The 27,170-nt window shown below is 32.7% G+C and overlaps 1 protein-coding gene across 1 annotated transcript in view; it reads right to left on the bottom strand.

Moving 5' to 3' along the window:
- Positions 1-27,079, bottom strand: part of LOC123711446 (all trans-polyprenyl-diphosphate synthase PDSS1) — a 32,843-nt gene extending 5,764 nt beyond the window's left edge. Inside the window, exons 1-4 of the mRNA XM_045664044.1 lie at positions 26,835-27,079; positions 16,728-16,913; positions 12,392-12,531; positions 10,010-10,151 (exon numbers count right to left, since the gene is read on the bottom strand). Coding sequence (XP_045520000.1) covers positions 10,010-10,151; positions 12,392-12,531; positions 16,728-16,913; positions 26,835-26,984 — 618 coding nt within the window. The 5' untranslated portion in view covers positions 26,985-27,079. The remainder of the gene's footprint in view (positions 1-10,009; positions 10,152-12,391; positions 12,532-16,727; positions 16,914-26,834) is intronic.
- Positions 27,080-27,170: the final 91 nt, after the last annotated feature.

The raw sequence follows: 27,170 nt of genomic DNA on the forward strand, positions 1-27,170 counted from the left end.
AAAAATAGAAATTATAATTATTTCAATAATTTTTATTCTAATAATTTAGCAGTCTAAGTTTGTCTTCTGTGAAAATAATTCCTAAATAAATTGTTTATTTGATCAAGTAAGTGAACATTTTGTATTCAGAAAAACATTATTTTTAACCATTATTATCGACGGAATCCAGTTCAATGACAACCACCTGCCAGCTACCAGAAGATATTGGACCTAACATTAACTGGGACACAATTACACTATATTAAGTATCTGATTATTATATACTCCAGTATTTCTAATTAAACTAATATTTAGTTGATTGGTCTGAAAACTTAATTGGCCATAGATGTTTATATGTATACTTCCAAATTCACTAGTTATAGTATTGTCTTTGGTTAACATAGCTTTTACACATTGAAAGAAAAAAAAATTTAACCGGATTTAAGCTATTTGTATTATTATAAACTTATAATTATTTACATAATTTAAATTTGTTTTTTTTTTCACTAGTTATTTAGTCTCAATTATCAATCACTGTAAGTGACCCATTAGTAATATTTTAAACACATCTTTTGCTTATTCGTTATAAGAAGAGAAAACATTTTTAGCTCATATGTTAAAAATATCTTAATTACACAGAATAATATAATATAAACGAAGACTAGATGTTTTAGAATAAATATTACGTGTGCGCTCATTTCTCCCGCCACCAAGAATGCGTAGAAAGTTGTGATCCGTCCGCATACTAATACCGTAAGACGGTTTCGCCGGTGACTTGGCACCCCGCTCCGCTCATTAACAAACACTGGCCACTGGTTAGCCTACATTGGCTGACCGGCTTCGGCACTCCTACTCAGGTATGCAGGGACGAGTAAGGGGAAGCTAACTGGCACACCTCATCCGACCCGCCTTTGGATTTGGCCTTGACTAAGATACTTTCATTTATGATCTCCTGATAGCGTTACATTAAGTAGAGGAAAAGGAAATCATTCCAACTGATTGCTTCGAATGTTTTGATTTGTACGGATTTTTAAACGCGAAACATTTTTACTTTTCCGCAATGAATTAATACACATATATAATAAGTCTATTTCTTTTTATATTTTATTAATATTTCTAATTTACACCCAATTTCGAACAGTATAGACTTTTGAATATTGTTTTAAATTGTCGTCTTAAGTGTCGACGCGATTGAACATAGGTTCAATACAGACACAATCATTCTAACTTTCATATATCTCCAATTCGATATGTATTAAGAGGGAACTGTTATCAGAAATACGAACATTCTTTATGAAACCTTTGTCCTGATATTAATTTCATGAACCACTGTGTAGAACTCTGTTTGTTGTATTTTTGACATAGGCATCACCATTTTCTTTTCAATTTTTTTTTCAAATTGATATGTTTTCGTGCTCCCGTACTGCTTTCAAGCGCCTTTTAAAATCGTTGCAATTGTTTTGTCTTTTGTGTATGTACTAAGCTGCTGTGTTTACATTGTCGTGCCCATTATAATCTATATTTTTTGTTGTGTTACTCATACTTTTATGAAAATGTTATCTGTGATTTTTTTAGCACATTTCTATAAGTAGAAAAATGTATGTAAGTTAGCATACATTTTTCTACATATCTTGTATTTGCGATGTGTCTGTCATGTTTCCTTCATAAATAAACAAGTATATATATCTTCGTAAATGCTATTTCTACAATGTAATGAAACAAATAGAAAGTCTAGTAGGTAGTCGTTGTAAAACATGTGAATTGGATCGAATTATATTGGTTTCCGATCACGAACGTCACTTGGAATTTACATTTATAAAATTATTTTTTTATAACATTTTCAATTAACCATTACATTGTGTATTCTATACATTTTCAGGAGTAGTCGAAGGTTTCTAATAGATATTTGTTGATAAGTGGTATAATTATACAATCCAATTTTACAAATCAAGTCTCTCACGTTCCACCTTTCCATCACAACGTCGAATTTGAATTAATTACGGAGTTTTTAATATGTACGTACGTAAATATATATTTAAATACGTCTATTTAGGTTTAAATGTTAGACCTATAGCAATTTACTTTACACGTAATGTCTTGAAGCAATACGCCCTTGAACTGGCAACAACTATAAGATTTTAAATTAAAACTCGAAATATATTGCAAAAGAGGGTTAAGAAACTTAAGCCGCTGTCAAAGATATTATTCAAAATCATTATATGCTTCTCATTTATCTATTAGCAATTTTACTATCTAGATGCATTTGTGTTTTAATTATTTTTATATGCATTTGTCGCGCTTCTGCCAAGACTTCTTTTGTTACATTTTGTATTAGTAGTTTTCAAATGTACTATGGTTTAGATATTAGTCTTCTGTAAAAAAAACTTACTTTTTTATATTTTACGAAAGTGTACTAAGAGAGAAAATCTATATCTGCACTGTGAGTTATTTCAAATTTTTATTACTATTGGCTAATTATAAAAAAAGAAACCAATTTGGAAGTTTTTGGAAAACTAGAGACATTTAATTTAAGAGTCTCTTTCTCAATGAATAAGTGTGATTTAACAGAAAATTATAACGGCCAGGTGCGCGTATCGCGTGCGCTCCGTGGTCGCTTGTGGCGCGTGTCGTACGCGCATCGTTGCGCAAAACGTGCACGCATTAACACACTTTCTGCAACCGCCCCTGTCCGAACTCCAACGCATCCGTTATTCTACCATCGTCTTATCGTTAAATAAGGCTACACCACATTAATTAACTTTGATTTATTGCTGGAATCTATAAATTCAAGCGCGAATACCAAGCAGTCAAAATATATGAGCTGAATATTAATGTGTATAACCTTTTAAGGCAATAAATATAAAATGTATATACATTATTGTTTTATTGGCCGTGTTGACTTTGTTTTGTTACTCTGTGCATGCCTTAGGTATGTCAAATATCTCAATATAATAAGCGCTCACTTCTAACGGACAAATAAATATGTCAACGAGAAAGTGTAAGGTCATCTAACTTGATATTGCGCAGGCTTCGCACACATGACGAAAAGAGTGAAAGCCTTTCACGAGATCGTCGAAAGTCCAAGCTACAAGCTACATGAATAATTTACCAGAAAAATCTCTACGATTTCACGCTTACTTAATTCCCAATGCGTTTGAGTTTCTCTGCAATTCATTTATACCAAATCATTAATATGCAGGATTGCACCTCCTTACATCACAATTAAATACACTCTTGACAAGTGACACATATTAGTACTCTAATCGTAATTAATAATCAACGCATTCAGTTAATTTAAGACTTAAATAATTCAGTACCGATAAAGATTATCAATGCCGATCTAAATAACATAAGATTCACGCTTAGTGAACTTGAGATTTTTAATCGATCAACAGTTGCGGCAATATTTTCACAAGCTCTCGTGTAGGCTAAGTGGTAGCGTGTGGTGTTTCGCAAGGCAGCCTTGACAGTGGTGGTAGACAGGTGGTCGGAAGGTGAATGTGGATGTATGTCACGGCCGGCCTTGACTCCCCTCTCACCCCCACTTCACTGGCCATCCAAATACTTAGACGAGATATCAAATATCTGGTTATTGCAAAACATCAGACATTATAGTTAGCGTGGACGCTGTCGACATTTTCAATTAATTTATTTAAAACACGGAATGTTAATTTATGAATCTATACAATAGATTTAAGTAAGTTTGCGTACGTGAATGAGTTTACTAGGAACAAATTTGCATATAACAATTAATGGAAGTTTTAATATTTAACATATTTAAATTTCCATTAATTGTTATACGTATACCATATTTGCCTCTATCTATATAGTTACATGCACTACTTACTACTATTTATACATGCGTTACCGACCCATAAGGCTTTAGAATTTTAGGACCAAGGCCTTGTCTAAAATTGGCTTCTGAATGATCAAGATTTATTCGAATTAATGTCGATTCGAGTATTTCGCATCAAGTGAGTGGTCGGTCCGGTATGGTTGCGAAACACACAGGCATGTAGTGGCGATTAGTGGCCAACAAGTGGGCATCGTTACAACACACCTAGATACCACTCACATATGGTAACTCAAACAGACTACTATTATTTCCTCTCAAACATTTTATGCGGTACCAGTGACATCGTGTTCCGATTTATAAACAAAAAGCTAACTTAAATTATACACATTTTAAGATACTTGTACAAGGTTTAAGATCTCTATAAATCCACGCGATTTGTCAATTTAGTGTCTCTAACAATTCACGGAATGTAACTAGCAGTGAGTACGTGGCTTTACCGTTGTATCACGGTTGTTCACCACCACCAGGCACAGACAGACGGATACAGAAATCTGAGTGATCTGAAATCTGGTGATGACCTAAAGGTTAAAGCGCCACTGGTATTTTTAGAACACAATGTTTTATGCCTTGTTACAACAAAACCGCAACCCCAAAAACATAATCATCTCGGCAAGCACGCTGGTGATTTCAATAGATATTTATCACCCGAAGTCAGGTTAACCGAGAGTAATATGTGATCTAAATGCCCTCGAACTGTGATGTAGCAAAGGTCATTTCCACATAGGAGTGTAATACTTTACATAAACTAATAATAATTTCCAAATACTACAAATTTTAAGCAAACAAAGAACGAAGAGAGAACCTTGACCCATAGATTTATAATAAATATATTAAAGAAAATAAATGGTGTAACAGTAGTCTTACAAAATATTACGTTTTGTATCTTGAACTTTGGCTCAAGATTATTTTTTAAAACAAACAGATACGCCACTTTCATAGCAATAAAAAGCTAGAGTAATTGATGTATCCTGTAGAGGCCAAGTGGTTTCAGCGTGTGACTCTCATCCCTGACTCTGACACCTGGTCGTAGGTTCGATCCCCGGCTATGCACCGATGGATTTTCTTTCTATATGCGCATTTAACATTAGCTCGGATGGTGAAGGAACACATCGTGAGGGTTTCCTCACTTGCCTTAGACTCAAAGGCTATTAGTCGAGTAAGAGTCGAAATGATCATGAAACAGATACAGAAATCTGAGGACAAGACCTGAAAAGGGTGTAGCACCATAGATTTATTTTTAATTGATATATTCTACAACAGTTTCACATATTAACATGACAGCAGAACAGTAGGCACGAAGAATATTACGGAGATCACACAATAATGAAAGTATATACAAGACCAAAAAAAGTAAAAGAATTGTTTTAATTTATTCTTTAATGAAATTTAATGGAATACTATAAAAAGCCAATATTCGTTCTTTCTTTCTTTTCGTTCGGGAGTAGGTAGGTTCTGGGCGTGCATAGAAACCTGGCAGGAACATGATAAGCGCTCGGAGGTTTGGAGCACGTAAGTTCAGTTCACATTTTTTCTTAACATGACACAATCTATAAAGTGACTTCTTTGGCTCAGTGAAAGTAGATACTAATTATGTTTAAGAGTAAGGACGTCTGGTTGATCATGAGTCAACATATAATTGTAAAAGACTTTTTTTATTTTTGACTCGAAGGCGCGGTTGATTGAATAACAGAGTAGAGGACCCTGTAATTAATCTATGGTAAATTACATTTTAATTAACACGTTTGCGTTACATGCTTTTAATTGTGATTTAGAAACAACTAGATATAGACACTGGCTGGTAAAAAAAAAAATGTTCTCGTAGCCACAAAAATGACTTAAATGAAAACCTGGTTACTAAATTGTACGACATTTGCTTTCAACGGAACCGCTTAGTCCAAAGAAAGTAATAGTCAATAAGTTAATCATTGAATTGTCAGTACTCCCAGTCCTCGTGGGACAATTGTTTTGTTCCCTTTATGGTAGAAATATGTTGTTGCCATGATTTGAAAACCTAAACTTAACAATCGCATTTAAGCGTAATTAATTTACGTAACGAATATTTAAAAAAATATATAAACGAATCAAATAATACATTTAGAATGATTAAATGATCTTGTTGCCTTAGTATAAACTTTTGACTAAAGATTGTGTTTGTTAACGAACTAATATTCTTATATTTAAAATTACAATTACTTGTACTAACGAGCTAAGATGATTGCCCTACCTCAGTACTTTAAAAAATGTATTACGAAGTCCTGTTGTATATAACGAATCAAAATTATTATTTAAACAATCAGAGAAGCTAAGCCATAAATGCCTTCGTCTCACTGTAAGCCTAATAAAAACGGATTTAGAATTTAAACTGTTTGTAGCATGCTCGTAGTTTATCGATAGGACACGCAAGTGTTTTGTTATTCATGAATGTATAACTATATGAATGAACATTTCACCAAATTTGATTAAGTATATGCTAATAAAAATTATTTAAACAACTAAACATGCTAATCTTAAGTATGAAGTTAATATTTAAATACACTCGATAAAAAATACATGAATACCGATTGATAAAAAAAAATAATTATCATAAATACATATCCAAGGGTCCATATAAAGTATGAGATGGAATTATATTTACAATCATTACTCAATCAAATTCAGACACGTGCGCTGACACCCAATGAAAATTACCAAGAAAATTGACATATCAACGTGTCGAGGGCCATAATTAACAATGATTACTGCATCTTTGCAGGAAAGGGTAAATATTTTTTTTTCTTACACCAGGTCACGAATAGCCGGACACGAAATTAACTCACGAATTGTCGCCGACGAATTACAACAGAACAGCTGAACTATTAAAAAGCCATATGCTATGCAATTAAAATAAACAGTAACCTCTAAAAAGGAGAAGAGAAGAAAAATAATTAGGAGATATGGAAAGAATAGAGGAAGGAATTTACTGAAAATGAGGCTCAGAAATAGGTCTCAAAAATAAGTCTATAGATATGCAAACTAAATAAAACAGATTATTTGATTGTGTTGTGGACTTTTACTAACGATAATTTTAAATAAGTACAACTTGGTTCCAATATACTGGATATAAGAGTGAAAGCTTCGTGAGGCGATCGGCCTTGAAACTAAAATACGAGAATCGGTATCAGATGACAAACTGTAAATTAAATCAAAGATTTCAACACAAGCTTCTAATCGCGTACAAGCATACATTGTATTACAGGTGTCTGAAATTTATAGTCAAACAGCAGATGAGGTAAAGGAACAGGAAAATAGAACACAAAAGGAATAATCAACTGTAAAGAATTTATCTTGAACTTTATACGTAACTATTTACGTATTCTAGACGCGGTCGGACTTATTAAAACAGTGTCCCACGGAGTCCGGCAAACAATAAGCACAGAGACATATTCTGAACAATGGTCACAAACGATAGGAATCGCCAATTCGTTGGTGACGTTTATTCACATCCTTGACTACAATTGTCGCATCTACAAAGCTTTTGCAGAATGCGCATATTTAAATCGGAATAAAAGGAAAACGAGTGTCAACGACCACCACTCAATAGGTCCCTTACTACCACATTCCATACACTACAAAGCTCAAACACGAAACAATAATAGCAATTTGTCATTAATGTGAACCACGTAATACATTTACGACATCGGCAAATAATTCCACAATGTGCATAGTAACGTGAGCGTAAATGATGTACAAACAGACGCACCTCGATATAATTGCGAAGCGATCTTATGCTTAGAAACGGTAGGTGTAAATTCAGACAAAAACGAAAAATCAACATTACATTAAATTACATAACAAATACAGGTTATTAGAACGTGTATGGGATTCCACTGTGTCAATATCGAGTGCTCAGGGTCGTGTTAAATTAAGCCTATAGGCCAATTATATTTGCCCATAAAAGCCAATCTTACGCAACACCTTCAACTAATCATTCAGAGCCAAGTGGCAGGTGTAAGAAACACTAGTCGCTGACGCACGTTGCGGTTAAAGAATCTTAGGCAATGCTTTGGTCAAAGCACATTCAGCGGCATCCAAAATCATAGTAGCCATGATAATCGCCAACCTTCTAAAGGAGACTAAACTATTAGAAGATAAAAGCCGGTAGCCGGAAGATACGTTTATCCTTGAGGACAATCACGGTATGCGTACAAGTGATCTAAAACAATGAAGATTTGCTACAAAATAAGTTATGGCCTTTGTTAAACAAAGGTTTATAGATCAGGAACTAAACGAATGCAAATCCAGAAGACGTTATAAATATGCAACGTATAGGATAAAGTTTAATTATATTTTTTATAGCTTTATCTTTGATAATATTGTAACAGGCATTGTAAAGCTTATCGCGAATTGAAAAAAAAATTAAGCGTTAAGCTACTTTGTTGAGTTAAAGTACTGTTCTTTAGATTTTAATCAAAACTTAATTAAAAAACTAATGAACACTTAAAACAGGTACATAATACAATTAAATAAGTCTTCTAGTCTTAAAAGAATGAGTTATAAATTATAAGCCGATTGAAAAATTACAAGATGACCGCTAGCCACTTTCACCAAGGGTCGTCAGCTTTCGGTGGCATGTTTCTCTACAGTCTATACAATCACTCCTATGTTTACGTACAATATAGCCATCTCTCTCTGTCTAACGCGAGAGAGAGAGAAAGGTGACATCGTCTGCCCGAGTCGCTCGTACGCGGTCTACTTCCCACAGATTGTATTCTCTTTTTATGTAGGCCGAGAACCTGAACGTGACTTAATGACCCAAATTCCACAATTATTCAAAATAGTTGATTTTATAGCTATCATGTGAATCCAAACATATTAAATCCGTTTTGAAATTATCATACTCTTTGTATATGTAAATTCCCGAACAATGTGTGCTGCAAACAATACGTGTTATAAACCTAATATTGCTTTATGTCAATATGGTTAATATATCCGTGTCCCAAAAATATTGCGCAAACGGATACGTTTCTGCCACGAGATATCGTAAAAGGCGAAGAAAGTAATTCCTTTACGTTAGTCATAGTGGAAATATGCTACTACGAGATCGGTGTGATCAGGTGACTTCAATGGCCTGGTAGTGGCCTACTTCATCAATTTGTTTGCAAATATTGCGAGATTTAATACTCTTTAATACGAACATTTCATTTACATCACAATAACACGAAACAGGACAAAAATAAAATGAAACAACTGAATACAAAGGACGTAAATGCAATACAAAAACAGTCGGTTTACACTTCTTATCAGTACTGTATAAACTTGAGATTCCAAATGAGACATGCTAAGTTGATGAATCAATCGAATCGTTGATTCAAAACGGCTCCGTCGGACCTTGGTTATGACAGGCTCATGACAGCGTCAACGTGTCTTAGCAACATGGTAACCAAAACTCAGGCGTAATTATCCATTGATTTAAAACGACGCATACATATGAAGCCTAAGCATTCCATTCACATACATATTGGACTATAACTTTGAAGATTCAGTGCCGAAGGTTACACGGGTGTCTATTAAATCTCCCTTGACGTTACAATAGCAATCATTTCAAATTTATTTATTTATAAAATATTCGCGTCACGGCCGGTTATTCCCGATGTAATGCACTGAGCTACATACAAATTGCTGGACCTTGTGAAGGCTGCATTATATACATTTTAATAACTTTAAGATTTGGTATTCCAGTAATAAATATCGTTTTAAATAAATTACGTTAACGTTTACGTTTTAATATACTTATTAGTCTTAAACTAGGCTAGATCGTATTGATAAGTGATGGCTTTGTGTAAAGACAACTTATAAAAAAAATATTGATTTTACAAAACAAATGACTATCACTGATAAATTATATTGGATTTTTTCAAATACGTTGAACATTTTGTCAAAATTTGGCGCTTTAGAAGATGTAGAGGTAGAGTCTATTGTCAGCATTTCCTGTCTACATCCGTCTTTGATTTGAGAACCATGAATGTAAATTTAGAAATATTAATTATTTTTACTGACGTTATAATTGTACATTATTATAATTAAATATTTTGATTTCGAATGCATTAAGACAACCATGACTCCAATCAATTATCTGTTCGTTCAAAAATGGCGAAGCACGTTATGAGTGATTACGTAATTGATATATTGACTAACCTTCTTGTGATTCCAGAGCACGTTGACGGAGGGTTTACCGCGGCGGAAGTCACTCTGGTCGATGACGTCATCGTGGATCAGCGAGGCTGAGTGGATCATCTCGCTGATCATGGCCACCTGTCGCTGAGATGGCAGCAGTGCACTAATACAAACAACATATGATTTTACGATTTAATCAGATTTAAAATCCTAAAAAATAATGAGTAGGAGGGTGAAAACAGCAATCTTGGCTAGTGCATGCGAGTCTCATCCCTTAGGTCGTGGGTTCGATCCCCGGCTGTGCACCAATGGATTTTCTTTTTATGTGCGCATTTAGCATTAGCTCGAACGGTGAAGGAATACATCGTGAGGAAACCGGCTTGCCTTAGACCCAAAAAGTCGACGGCGTGTGTCAAGCCCAAGATGTTGATCACCTGTGGATCTACGAGGGGGAAGATCTTTCCCTTCTAATTGTTTAAATTACATTATTTTAAAATTAACATCCGTCATTTCAGATATAGCCTTGGAAATTTTTCTTGAATCACATTATGTAATTGTGTTTTCCCAACGCATTATCATCTTTATGTCAGTAGGATAATATTCACTACTCTCGGATCATAGTACGGAGAAGCGCTAATTATATTAGAACTGTACATATAAGCTATAGTTTATATAAGGTACATATATGTAAAATTATATAATCTATAAAAATAAATTACATTTATAAAAGATTTCAAGTTCAAAAAAAACATTACTAAAATTAACGAGGACAAAAATTCACACTAAACTAAGCAAGTAGGTTAATTATTGCCGCGTTTTACCCAAGTTTTACACATCAAAGATCCTTACATCACTTAAAGTGACACGAGTTGTACATTTAAACCTAATTCAAATAAGTATCAATGTATTATGTATTTGAGTATAACGATCTATTTAGGCCTCCAAGAACGTTATGTACGATGATTATTTTTATTAGTATATTCCAATTTAATAAACTGTTCAACGGATCAAATCGCTACGGTCGTTATTCGTCTACTACGCATCTCTAAGGAGAGTATTTTTATTACCATTCAATGAGTAACATTGATGTCGGTTAAATGACTTCCATAGTTCATATAAGTACCTCATTGCAATTTTGTGTGCACCAATGGACTTTCTTTCTATGTGCGCTTTTAACATTCGCTCGAACGGTGCAAGAAAACTACGCAATGAAACCGGCTTGCCTTAGACCCAATTCGACGGCTTGCCTCAGTGACATGAGGCTGATCACCTACTTACCTATTAGATTGAAATAAAACAGATTCCGAAATTTTACACAGACCCAAAAAGGTTGTAGCGCCACTGATTTATTTTATTTTGAAACCCTGGTCATATGTCTACTCCCTTGATCTGAATCGCGTCGCAGGTTGGGAGTTATGGTTTAAAGAGCGCATTCGTATTTGCACAATAATATCTCCTACGCCCTGAAGCACATTATGTCGAATCAAAGGAATCAAAGATTCCTTTGTCATTTCATAATCATTACATACCTGATATTAGAACATTTAATAAGTGATTCTACCCACAACCGGGTTTAACACGCACCTTACATAAAATGTTAAATATTCCTCACGTGTAAGATATGCGAATGATATATACGTGTGAACAATATATTAAGATCAATAATGTCTTTAAATATCTTTTCAAGGATATCTTATATGCACATAGATAGATTAACTCATGAAAGTTGAGTAATAAAGACGTAACATCTGCATAAAACAAGTGTTATCTTCGACAATGTGTAATCAATCATGGCGCTGCATAAGGTTTTTGCTCTTGGGACATATTCAACTGTATTACGTGATATTAGGAAACATAGAATTTTAGTAATACTTGGATGATATTATAGGAGTCAGGTTTGTTATATAGGAAATAATAATTTATCAACAAGTTTTATGTCGTACCCACGAAAAAGCAAATCTTGCGACCCCGTCACTGTATAATGTACACAGCGCGCTACTTTTGACGAATCTTTTGTACCTATGTGTAGTTTTTATTTATTATATTTCAACAGACTGCGACCCCCTTTTAAAACAAACTCGACGCCCCCGCTTGAGAAACGATGGATTAAGGAAATAACCAGAAACCTGGGAAGTTGAAAAGAGATCGTGGAAAGATTGCAAAATAGAAGCGAAGATGAGCAGGACAACTTGAAGAAGACCTGCACTCTGTCAGAGCTCGTGTACAATAATAATATTACTTACAGTAATCCTTATTAGTTTTCAAATATAGACAATAATTTTATTTTTCATTATTATTCAATAGAGGCCAACCGCTTTTCCTCTATACTGTTGGGGTATAATTGTATTTTTAAACTTGGTATAACCTTTGGAATCTTTACCAAATAAACAAAGTTCATCTCACCTGTTTTCACCATAAACATGGTAGTTGACAGCTTTTGCCATAAGTATGGCAACCATTGGCCTCAGAGCTTTTCCCTGACCGTCGAAATAATACGTAGCAATGGTGTTTAATTCTGGTTGATTTGTGTTGCGCTCCAACTCCTGCGAATCAAATAAACTAAAGTCGAATTGGGATCACGTTTTCAATGATGTAATATAAATACTATTAATATTTAACCTATGTGCGTTTTAGGCGTCGATTTATGATCCATTCATACACAAATTTTATACAACAATATTTGCAAAGGCGTTGCTATTGCATCAGCGGTGCACTTAAGAAAAATGTTATCAACGTAAAGTCTTTCACTTCACAACGAATCTAAATTTCTAATACAAACATATACAAAGAACTTAAACTTTGCTGGTTTTTACAGATAAACGCTAATTTTAACGTTCTATTTAACTTAGTTTAAACACACCTAAATCGGTACGGTGTAAATCTTGCGTTCTAAACGTGTTGAAGCTTTGGCCATTACAATATGTTTTACAATAATGTTAATGGACATTATCTTCAAGTCAATCTATTGTCCTAATTTACGTTACCATAACATTATAAACCATTAATAATTAAATTTAAAGTCTCTATTTTTATAGCTTTAAAATTTACAAAAAATAATTAATAACATCATTATCACTACTAAAGACCATTATCTTTAGTTGACTTGAGAAATATTCAGCTAAAGCAATGAAGTAACAATATGGATGATGTTAAACAATGTAAATCTCGAATGAAATCACTAATGTGTTTGTCCTCGTGAATTCTATTGTACACTACAATCTCTTAAGACAGTTTAGTTCACTTAATTTAGACTTAAGACAAATTTCGTAACACTAGTAGCATTGTATTCACAATGTTTATTTGCACGTATTTCAAAGCATAATAATTGATTCTTATTCAAAATAATAATTATAATAGTATACCTGTCTCATTAATCACAATATCTATTAGTAGCTGAATGTCAACTAATGTTTTTAAGTTTTTCACGTTCATACAGATGCGGCCTTCATCAATCCAAAGGAAAAGAAGGGACATCATTGCGTGTAATTATTTTTAATATGTAAGGATATGTTAGTTGTTAATATAAAGTAAATTAGCAGTATTTATAGTGTTTATTTTATTTTTTTCATTGTAGCAGTGATAGAGCCTTTTTTTATAATTACAACTCAATACATTAAATGTGGAGCCAGTTCCAATGGTTGCAGACCCGACAAGTCACCATCAAAATAGGTGATGAATGACAAGAAAGAGAATCGAAGAGTTTCTTTACACTTATTCTCATTATATTAAGATAGTAAATAAAAGTAAAACTTGAGTCATTTAAGTTTTTAAGCGTTCATACATTAATAAAAATATTTTCACAATGAATATAAAAGTTTTTCATTAGCAAGTTTACATACGAAGTTACAGCTATAAAGGTTCACTTGTTCAATTAGGAAATATTTGTCAAAACATTTCAGTTAGACTTTGTACCCAACGTTTGTCTGTTACCCATTAAGGTGATGCTGAAACGTATAAGGTATCACGGTATTGTCCAATGTCACTGAATATACGTGTTATATAATTATATATTGTAATATAATTGTTATAAATTATAAAGAGGAAAGATTTCATTGTTTGTTTGCAGAAAAACATCTGGACTGATTAAAACAATTCTTTAACTATTAGAACCCTACGTTATCCCTCTTGAACATAGGCAATAGAATAATTTCAATAAAGTTACGATTCTGTATGAAATAACGATAGTGTAACTCGTAGTGTGAAAAGTAGCAATAACAAATCCTAAATTGCGTACTGTAGTAATGTACTAGTTTTATAGAATACATAATTTATAGAATACTATATGTCTAACAAAAAACTGACAAAAGCTTTAAAACATCATGATACCAAATTTTTGCGGATGGAATCACAGATCACAGCTAGTTCTTTATATTTCATTAGGACTATGACTTGTCAAAGTCAAAATATTACAACATTATTTGCCATGCAATGTGTTTATTAGCGTTGTAATATTGAGGTCTTGTCGAGCTGAAAATCACTTTTGAAGGTTATATACGAGACGTAATGATTAACACTATTAAATTAGGTTATGCATAAATTATATATTCGGTTTAGGAATTGTACCAGCCAAGGCTGTACAGGCTGTAAGTGTGACGATTTCCTAAATCGTCGGAGTTACGCCCCGAGAGTATAGCCAGACGTAGGCACTCTCTTCGACTGTTACATTGCATTGATTCGTTTCATAGCAATGAACTAAATCATGGTAGTTACGCCCCGAGAGTATAGCCAGACGTAGGAACTCTCTTCGACTGTTACATTGCACTGATTCGTTTCATAGCAGTGAACTAAATCATGGGAGTTACGCCCCGAGAGTATAGCCAGATGTAGGCACTCTCTTTGACTGTTCCATAGTTAAGCTTTTGAATATTAGGACGGACGGAATATATATCAGACGCGTTAAACATTTGATTAAAGATGTTTAGGGTACTTAAAATAATATGTGTTGCTGGGAATTGAACACAGTCCTTGAGACTTATACTCTTAGATGTAAGCAATTACGTTATGTAAGCAGTCAACGACCAGATGTGGTCATTGTGAAGTGTTTTTTTAAGTTACTTTATTCTAGAGTCGTTTCCATTTTCTCTGCAGAACGAGTACTATCAAATTAGAACTGCACTTACCGGTTAAAAATAGTATTAATAACGACTTAAGAAGAAAGTTTCGCGTCACGGTAGGTAATTCGAAAAGAAGGTCATTGTTCGTTCACTGCTCTTTACGCTTGACATCATAAAACTGAAACATTGCTGCACCAAGGTCGTACTAGATTGGGCACGGAGAATGCAATTTTATATTCTTTTACATAGTCCTACATTAGGGCTATAATTATATAAATAACAGCTTATGATACGACTAATTTTAGAGAGCATCCTGTGAACATCCGAGTCAAGGATTTAGAATGACGAGATCTTAAAATTTTGCAACTAATGTGAGGTAAGCAATACAGAGTCCGTGTGTCAATAAGATGATTATAAAATTTGAAGTATATAAAATTTAACTGCATAGATTTATTTTTTAACAATGAAACATAAATTGGTAACATTTTTCTGTCCACAGTAACGTCGACTAACATTAAACTTATTAACTATACTTATTAATATTATACTTATTAACAATAGAATAAAATTAACAAAAACAAATTAAAAATATTATCTAATATTCAGTTGTTGGATAAATGAGGTCAGAATATAATTATCAAAATTCTGTAACGATATAAATTACATATACTATTACATATGTTATAATATAATACTTTGAAACTGATCGTCTTTTAAAAAACTTGTTCCAAAGTCAGACTAAAACTTGATAGAGATACATCACTAAAGATAGTAATAAAAGCGATAGATATCGCTAGATAGGAAACATAGAAAATCGACCAACTTGCAGCATCCACCAGCCTAGTTCGAGACGGGTTTTCCATACAAGAAAGTAGGCGAACTACTCAAAGCTATCATTTCTAAGCTCTGAACACGTTTTTAATTATATTTACTTATTCGAATTCTCTAACTATTTGCATATGTTAATCACGCATTAATTGAGTATCATTACAATAGTCGTCCTTGTCAATTTTATAAGACATTTGTGGAGTAATACAAGTATTTATGATGTATTGCATCAAGATGTAGCATAATGTATGCGCTACGATACTATAACACATCATTAGCATAATCGTAACTATCCGTAGCAGTGTAGCACGTCTACGAATGTTGCTGTGCAAATTATATCATTTTAATAATCAATATTGTAGTTCCATAACACTTACGACCAAAATTTTATATTTGGAACATAGATACATATACATAACACCATTTATTCAATTGTTATTGTAATATGATTTTATTTACAAACATTTCTGAAAATTAAGTTAATATTTAAAAAAAAAAACCTATTAATAATATTATAGTTATGACCACAAAATTGAATTGCACAACCCACGACCGCTCGCGTGTCAACACGTGATGACTTTGACACAATTTTACTAATCGTGAACACTACTTGACCTATTCTTAACATTTAAAATATACTTCATTTTGTATTGGACATTAAATTTGATTAACAACTTATGTCTCTCTATAGCCTATACGATATACGTGTGGATATCTTGCGTAATCACTTATACCTATTAATATACAAACTATATCCCTCAAACTTTCATCTTTTAGTTTTGTATATCGCTTTGATTAGAGATCTATGAATATTAAACTTGTTTACGTAACGCGGCAAATATAAGAAATATTCTCACCGATCGTATATCTTCATATATTCCATTAAGATCGTCTTCGAGGAGGCGGTAGGGGTCAACAATCTGAGCACCGTAGTCTGGCAAGGAGCCCGTGCTTGTACTTTGCATGCTGGACGCCAGGCGTCGCATCGCACCTGACGCAAGCGCCCCGGAGGACCCACATGCTGGCCCACATGTGGTTACTCGCTGAAACACAACATAGAACTTATAAACTTACAATAAAACACAATTTTAAGCCGATTTAGTGCTGTATTTTTATACCCATTTAATATTTTGCTCTGATACTATGCCACACTCATGATAGACGCTATGTTTGTTGGCTTAAGAGAAAGACGAACTTATATTAACAGCGATTACACATATCCAAGTGATACCTGCACTCCATTGTATCGTTGACAACATTTACTTGGAAGTATTTAAAATGTAACCTAAAAACGATCGTAATTAAGCGAGTTGTTAGTGTTTTGCCTATTAAATACGTTCCACTTTTACACATTAAATTTATGTGTTGTAATGTTAAGTCTAAAACTTCTTATATGATGAACCTCAGTCGTCTAGCATAAATTAATTTCTAAAAATAAATATGTGTAATTGAGATTAAAGCGTTTATCATTCACATTAGTTAAAATAAAATCAGATTTTCGCAAAATGTTAATTTTCACGTCTTGCCAAATACGCCTTTGACTTAACGGTCAAAGTTCGCCATCACTTAGCGTTCCAGTTAAATGTCATTTGTTTATAGTGCCAAAAATATCCTTGCAAATGAAAATTCTTTGTGGTACAGATACAATAATCTGACAGGGTGCGGCTATGCCCTTAGCTCAACGGCGGCAGTGACCGCGATCTGAGTTTTGCAATTGGTTTATGCAACTGCAGTCGAGTGCAGTCTACACCTGATGGGCTTCAACCGGCTGGCCGCTTGCAAAACCACTGGCACACGTACGCACGTATTGGCATGAGACCTTTACAGGCCTTCATAATAACTAATAAATACTCCACCCTTGTTAGTAATGATAGAATTAATTTTGTTTGCGGACAGACTTCATAACATGAGTCATTTTCTCATGGTGTTTCATATAATTCTTGGTATGATTTTTATAGCGAATTATCAACGTATTATAGATTAAAATCAAGTATTCTCATTAAGGCTATATTTTAGATATACTTGAATGATTTGCGCCAGTTCTTGCTTGATTATATGACATCATAATGATACCTGGGTGAGTTAAGCTTAGACTTTTCAGACCGTACTCATGCCTATTAACTTCGTAATTGAGTAACAGCAAGATGCATGCAATAAATATCGTTTTGATCTTAATTAGAAATGGTACATAAACTAACGGTATTAAGAACGTAATTTTTTCAAGGTCTAGTTACAAGACTGCCTTGCTTTTAAATTTTTTAACCGTATGCAATTCGGTAGTCAGTTGAATGAATTAGTTACAGATCATGTATGCGCGTAGGGACCATACGATAATTATTGTTTTTGCACAATTACACCTAATGGTTTACCGCAACCTCCTTTTACATTTGAATGACTACATTAATTTCAGTAATCTATGAGTAATTACTATTATTTGTAATGCACGGGAGGTTCTAGGAAATAAATCTCTATTATCCTGTGAATAACCTCAAATTTGAACTGCGCAACTTACGTTGTACCATATTTGTTTCAAAATTTGTGTTCGACTTTCGTAAATATTGGAATTATCTTACACAACTATCGCATTGGCTATAAGCTCTTAGAGTCGCTGTATGGTAAATAAATAATTTATAAATAAACTAATCGATTCAAATTCAAACTTTATTAAATATTGATAACCCATTATGTGTTATAGGATTTGAGATATCTATATCTATATTTATTATCACCATTTTGCAAGGCCTAATTCGCTTTTAACGCTTATCAAATAACACGATGTAAAATTTCGACTAATTCCACTATAAATTTAACACAAAGTTCGTGATAATTATAGCTTCAATAAACCAGTGAACCTACAGCCTTTGGTCTTAGCCTCAGATTTCTGTATCAGTTTCGTGATCAGATTTTTTTGTCGAAAGTATTTGTTTTATTTTTATATTTGCAAGAGCATCCTTCTGTCACACACACGCCGTCGACTTTTTGGGTATAAGCTATGTCGGTTTGAGTGTAAGCTATGTACTTCACTATTTAGTCGCGTCAGAATGAGTCGCACGTTCAATCCAACACTGCTCGGCTTCAATATCCTCATGAAATTCATACAGCCATTCAATGTAATGAAATGAAAACCGTGAACTCATCCATTCTTTAAGCAAATGAGGTGTCGAAATACATTAAAACGCTATCTCTTTGGCAATCTCGGACTCATTATGGCACCTCGTGTCATGAATAACAACTTCCATATGATTTCACACACGTCATAGGCCATAGTATTTGACGTCAGTATAATCTAGAGTGTATTCCAGTCATAATTTATAATTATATTATTTATAACGCTAAAAACCGAATTCGTGGCTTAGTTTTGCTTTGGATTCATTTTCTTACGAAACAATTATCTAGAAAATATAATGTGTAAAGCACAAGATCTTTTATCGGCTATTCATATGGAGTGGAGTTAGTTACGTTAGTGAAGATAGGGCTGTTGGGTTTTAGTGGGTAGGGGTTCATTGCACCTCGCCAACCGAACTTACATTCCCTGCGTTACATTAATAAGTTGCCCCCTTCGCGGGGGCCTGTAAATGGATTTCCCAACAATAAAAATAGGAGCCTAGAGTCGAATAAAGCTATATACGTAAAAAAAGTATTAATACATCGCAATGTTTTTAAAAATATTGTGTATTACATGTATTTTGCGATACTTGCCTATCTTATTTAATAATTTTTTTTTATCGTTACTCACAGTGGTTGCCTGAAAGAGATCGCTCGTAAGCGATAAGGCCGCCAGTTGCCCTCCTTTTGATTTAATTATGTTAATTTTTATTTTTATTTTGTAGTGTAACGTAACGTGTATTTATTTACACTTATAAATAAAAAAATAATATTATTCTTAAAAAATAAGTTAAAGAGGCAGATTCACCGATGACTCATTGTAAAATACATCATTCGAAATCGACTTACGAACAACTTACTTACAAATGTAACTTGATAATAACCTTTAACTACCCCATTTTAAGTGTCCGGTAATAAGCTATTTAGAAAAATACTAAAGTATGTTTAATAGTTTTATAGTTCTGGCATTAAACTAGGTTTTGATTGATTTATAAGTTCGCTTTGTGAAATATTACGCAATGTATTATCGTTATACTAAAAACCTAAGATAGAATTTTTCCTTCAGTCAATAGATCAAGCTAAATTAAAGAGTTTGTGTAGTAATTTACAAAACTGATCATTTTCCTTTGCGTAGCTTGTTACTACTACATATTTGTCTCTTTCAGTCAAAGCGTAACACAATACGAGAGATAAAGACGGAATACTCTTTCGTCTCTTTAGTTACAGTTGCTTGTCCGTTTGAAATAATTTAAGTATGTAATTAGAGTAGAACTTTATCGGTAAAAATTTATTAAAAAATAACAAATACCAGATTGTTATGTAGCATTATACAATGCAATACGAGTTTACGCGTTATGCACTACACTAACAAAAAATCCAATAGAAATATACGACACGCCAATCATTATTAATACCTGCTGTACCTACATTAAAATATTGATTTGATAAAAATTATCTAACTACAAAGAGAACGACGGCTTGAACATAAACATCATTCTCTCGTTTATTTTTATCACCATAGACACACTACATACGGAACACGAATCCCAGGATGATGGAGTGATTACTGAATTTCAGGAGCCTGTGACTAGCCATATATGTAGCAATATCGAGAATTAATCGTAATAATTTAAATTAATACAAAATTGAATAATGAAAGATTAAATTAATCTATTATGAACCATATACAAAGAACGACGCCTTGAACGTAAAACGGCAGCTTTCTTTGTTTTAGTGAAATGTTGTATTTTTTATTTATTGCCATAAACAGGTGAACAACATATACTCCAGGTTCCTGATACAGTAAGTTGAATATCAGATTATATGTACTTTGTAGCAATATCGAGAATAAATTATAATAATTTAAATAAAAAATTCAATTTATTTATGATATATATAATATAGATTTACCGATATGTATATATATTACTATACTAGTATATATATATGTCATAATCCAGCAAATCTATTAGAATGTGTTGCATTGTATACAGAGATAAAACTTAACAGAACTATCCCAAAATGTTTTTGTTTTTTATTTCGTATCATGAACGTAACTTTTTTAACAGGATTCTTTAATCGGACCGAAAATTGTAAGGGTGATTGATGTAAATTTGAGTAATGATTGTATTTTTATACAATCATTACTCAAATTTTATTTAAGCATTACCGATGAATAATGACAAATAACATCTAAGCACGTAAAATTGCATGAGTCCGCACGGTACATAACAATTAAAACATTATAGAAAGTGACTGAGTACTACACTTGCGATACCTATTCTTGAAATAGAAACAAATTATACGTGCCATGCAAATTAAGGAAGCTACATTATCGTATAAAAACAAAATGAAAAATTTAGTGCCCACTAGACAGTCCAATTTCAGGCATTCTTAATAATACATTGAAAGCCGTAGTAACTGTACCTAAGGCATACAGCGATTCCATTGTTTATGCAAAGTTTCAAAATAGGTAGTCAAAAATGTCTACGCTTTACTAACGCATTCAGCAAGCATTTATTTTCTAGTGCGGCGCCTGTCTATATTCTCCTTATAGTCATTGTTATGGCAACTGAATAAATAATACTACAATTGTATAATTAAATGAGAATACCCATTAATAACGAATTCAATTTCCGTGATCTACAGTTGTGAATAAATTACTACTTAACAAGCGTGATCAGTGATGACATTCAAGTATGGATTCTTGAATTATTCAGTACGGTTTCCCCGGCGACAAATTGTTTATCCCCTTATAGATCAACGATCAATCTTTTTTACACAAGATCGTTCAACATTTTAAGTACAGATAACAACTATTAATTTTACATTTAATTTCTGTCATGTCGAAAGAATCTTCCTTTAATGGTTTGATCATTTTATATAAATTTCACTTTATACAATTCTTAAGTTAATTCCAAATTGAAGAAATATTTTTTTATTTATTCATATACATATGCTATACAATATATTAATAACAACAAAGTAGTTTCTTTTATTCATACAATACAATCGTGCTCTAAATGATCTTAGTAAGGACTAATTTAAAAACAATCCCAGTTTTTAATTTCCAAATCGACTTCAGATCCTTCCGTCAAGAGAAGGGTGTACTTATTCTTATAAGGTCGGCAACGCAATGGCAAAGCCCTCTGGCACTGATAGCCCATGAGGTACTATCACATCAACATCATGTGTCCCCGTTTGTTGTTCTATAGAAAATAAATGTAGAAGAGTATACATTATATTACAGATGACGCCTTGTCTACGACAGAAATAAAGATGACAACTAGTTATGATTAGTAAAAAATATAACTGATAAAAACTACACAAATTTATCACGGAGATTAATTTAAAATCAACAAATAAATTACAAAAAACAGTCCGTAGACACCGCTACGGTTGACTTGTCCGTTGCAAGCTTTACTAGTTGAAGACATAAACGCGCCCAACAATGCGCAAACGCATGTATCATGATTTTAGAATGCTAATCGACTATAGTGATATTGTATAATTATTGATTCAACGATAAAGATTATAATCATTAAAAGCAAAGATTTTTATAACAATGAATAAATGTAGGTAAAATTCAATAACTATTAAACGACATTCAATATAGTAAAAGAATGTAAAAGCAACGAAAGCCTTTAATAAAAATCATAAGTTAACAATACTAATTGTTTCCGCATTACGAGGATTCCTTTAACAAGTAAAAACCCTGTCAAAAGCAATAACATTAAGAGAGGAGAATTTTCCGTGTACATTTAAATAAGTTATCTCGGTAATTCACCCTAGCCCGGACATGCCTGTAACCTTGAAGGAAGAATTCAACTTTAGAGTACTTTACATTCTTGTTATAGGTTGTATAAATTCATCTTGTCATCAATTTTAAACTTGACCATTCACACACACCGTGCGTGCTTTTATGTTTACTGTATTTATCGTCGAAATTAATCGCAATAAAAATTAAATTTATTGTTCCTTTGTTTACTTTCTATATAAGGAGTTGTAATATCAGTATTTTGTTTAAAATATCTATTGTGTCTACAATATTTTATGTTGGTCAGGGCTTTTTAACTAGCATTTTGTATTTTAATAAAATTGCTTCTTTTGTCACGAAAGGTTAAATATTTCAGCAACATAACAACGCTTAAGTTAACAAAGCTTAAAAGCATTTTCGAAATCGCTATAAGTAGTAAAAGCGTTCAATAATCGAAATTATTTCCATAGACAAAGTTCAATGCGCTCAAAAATATTTGACATTAGCAAGAATTCTACATTTATACGTCAAGAATTTGAAAATTTATTTTCAATTTAGTTCCTTTCAATAAATCCGTTCTCTAGATATCGAAATAAGGTAATTGGAGGTTATAATAATTGAGGTACGAGCCAACCGGTAACTCGGTCAAAGACCGCTCCATCGAATGAAAGGTTAAAATCGAAGGACAAATGAGCTTTTACAATTTATACTTAGATAAACATTTATAGCTAGATTAGTTACGATGATATTGTTAGTACTGGGTTCAGGAATACAAAAATATTCGTTTTTATTTTTATTCTTATTATTTAATATTTATATTAAATGTTTACGTTACGTTAGCCACTACGGGTTTAAAAAGAAACCTATATACATACATTTTGCTTAAATCTACTACTACTGAAGCCACAGGCAAAATATAGTGGTAGTAATTGTATTTTTACTGCCTAAATTTTTTGCCTCTATGGCATATGTATTTTATTTTGATTAGTCTTCGAGTATTTATATAGTATAACTTTGAATTAATGTACATTAATATAAACCACATCTTCAATTATTATCGTTAAAAGCTTTGCTTTATGTTAATATGTAACTACAAATTAACCATTTCTTAGTAAGAAATGCGTCACAGTAAAGTTATATGACATACAAATAGATGTTAATATAATATATACATAAATAATCCCGTGCCATCTTATTCATCAGTAACTAGACATTTTTTTTTGTAATTAAAATATATGAAATTCAAATATTTAGGAGTGACTGCTCTCCACGTATGCTTTTTATTACGATCGTCCTAAGTATTTCTAACGACTAGTGTCTTGTTTTGCAACATGCACGGATACGCTCTGAAAATTCTTAAACTGTATATTTTTAATCATTATTATCACTGTCAACTTAAACGCTTTCAAAATATTTGATTCCCCAGGCGTCCCCTAACTGATTAGTTATAACATAATAAATGCGGTTTTGTTGAGACTTAATCGAATATAAATTCAAAATATATTCCGTAAATCTTAAAATTCGATAAGATAATAGGATTGCGCTAAATAGTGATATCAATTAATTTACAATTTTACAAAGAAATGCCATAGACACATAGCCACAAGGCTCGCAAGTTGCTGGCCGTCGAAATAGAATTTAGTGGGCAGCTGGTTCCAAATAGTAGTGGTGTGCGATAAAACCTACACAAAGCGTGCACTTCGAACTTAAGGTTCACAGTAATAATTCAAACACTTTTGTGAGGGATCGTAAAATTCATTTACAAGTGTATTTGATTAAACAAATAACCAACAATACCGTGTAAATTAATGAAAAATTAACTACACGCCCAAAATTATGTCAGTAATTAATATTGCGTTTACGGATGATTTTATTGTTTGCAAGTCGAATAAATTGTAGTTGCTCAACCGTCTAATTGCATTTAGAAGGACATTTGGTAACTCAAGATTGTCGTAGATTTTGTACTTTAAATGTGTGTTATGACAATAAAAACATCGAATATTATTGCATTCATTTCAATAACGGTCTAAAGAGTGAGACAGTGTGACAAAACTATATCTGGAAACCCTTTTTCGACTTTAAGTAAGACGAAAAATGTTCTTATATACTCCACTGAGACGGACAGTGAAAAATATTAATAATAAATAATTACGAAATATAGGAGGGGCCTGCATGTCACAATCATAAAACCACAGTTTTCTGTGAGAACTATGATGACCTTTACATCATCAAATTCTGTATCAACCATTAACAGTATTGTATAAATTTATTGATTGCGAAAAATACAAATTTATCGTTATGAATAGTTGATAGCTATATGTTTTAATAGTAGTTATAGCGAGATTAATTTAACAATATTGTGACAACAAATACTGTTTTTTGAGGCTAAAAATATGTATTGTAATCACGTAAGAATCAAAGAAAATGTTGTAAGTCGAAAATAACTATGCTGCTTCGCATGCGTTGTTGCAAACTCTTATACAATAATGTCGACTGAACAAATAGTTGTGTGTTCCGCATTTCTAGTAAGCTTCATTACGTGCAATTTATTCGACAGAGTTTAATACATATTAATTATTACCTTATCAAAACAAAAACGAACATAAATGAGTAACTACAGACTGTACTACGTAGGTTTTCATGGTTTCGTTAGGCAGTTGTTAGTCTGAGTTATTTTCGAGTCTAAGCGATTTCTTCTGACTATTTCAGACAGTCGTAAAGGTTATATTTTGAACATTTTACAATAAAATTCAACTCTAGTATTTTAAATATATTTCAGTTTTTATTTCTTTTTTTAACTATTCTTTAATAAACGAGGTCAATGTCCGCGAAAACTAGAATAAAATAAGAAAGGCTATCAACCAAACAGCGACGCCTGCTACGTGACGTTAACAAGTCAGGTGGCTTACCCAGTTTCGGAGTTATTAAAAATTCGTCGAATAATTTCACAACTTTCACTAAGTAAAATTGTTTACATGATCAATACATCCCTAGTCCGAAAATGTTATAGTTAACCTACAAACGACTTTTTTTTAACAATATAATATTTAATCACATAATAAACTCTATTTGATGTAATTCTAATTTAATGCTACAGAAAAACATTTCTATAACACGTAATTAAGGATACTAACAAGGATACTACAACACTTGTATAAATTTTCCTTCAACTCTAATAAAATCGTTCATTGTAATCAATGGGCGAATTATTCAATAGAAGAAGAAACTAAATGGAATATTAATGTGAAAAATAATTGTTGTTTAGAAAGTCTACTATACTGTATGAGTATAAAGATTTTTCATTGCATGCTCGCACGCTGCGCGAGAAAGCACGAAGAGTCGCGATCGAACTCAGATCAAGGTTCTAATGATTATTCTATCTTTGTATGTATACTAATTATATATGGTGCATAATTTGGGATCCTATCCATCGTTCTCTATTCTAAGTTTCTAAGGACGCTGAAAAGTGTAATAATATCCTATTACCTAGAGCCTACAGTTTTGTGTTTCTGAAAATAAACACAATTTATATAATACCTATTAATATCCTAAAATAGTCGCAAATGGAATCGAGAGTAAAACCAGTGACTACCTATTTGGCTAGTGAATTATCAAATTAACATAAAACTAGGTAAAGAAAGGGGCGAGAGTTTATTTGTCGAAAGTAAAAGTCATTAACATGGAGAAAATCGGCGAACAAACTCAAGAAACCTGTGCCCAGTGCCGCTAACCGACCTACTACTACTGTACCTACTGCGACGAAACGTAGTTTCACTTTTATTTTATTAATATTCTTATTAGCAACAATCACAGGAGTAATTTTATACGTATTACAAAACAAAAATTATGAACTGGTAATATAACATAAATTTCTAGAAATCATCATAGACAGACTCATTCATAAATTGTGTAAGAAAAATACGAATTAGATCAGCTGACTTATAGGTTAATGTCATGCTGTTATGTAAAAAGGGTTGCTGTCAGAAAACTAACTTGTAAGAGTTTTGTTTTTATCCAACGATGTACAAGTACAGTAGGAATTTTATTATGTAAATACAGTAAAGATAATCACGAATTTAGTAAGTAAAATAATTTAACTAACCTGACATGTCTTTCCAAATATCCGCAATGGTGTTGGTCCGGGAGGTTTAAGTTTCACAAATACAGTCTGCCTTCGAACTTTAGGCCCGAATTGACACATAAACTTATCCTGAACACGAGCACAGAGCCTACTAGAACTTAAACACGCCATAACTACAACTGCAACGAAACGTTTGAAGACATGAACTACCTACATATCTTGCTATCAAACAAGCACTCGGCCTTTTACTCCCTCCTTGTAACTTACGACAGCTGATTCTGATTGATAATGAAATGTCACGTCAATAAATTATGGACGTCACTGTCAAGCTTATCCACAGTTATGTTATTTAGTAAC

The sequence above is a fragment of the Pieris brassicae genome, chromosome 6 (genome assembly GCF_905147105.1).
Source record: "Pieris brassicae chromosome 6, ilPieBrab1.1, whole genome shotgun sequence".
Taxonomy (NCBI): Eukaryota; Metazoa; Arthropoda; class Insecta; order Lepidoptera; family Pieridae; genus Pieris; species Pieris brassicae.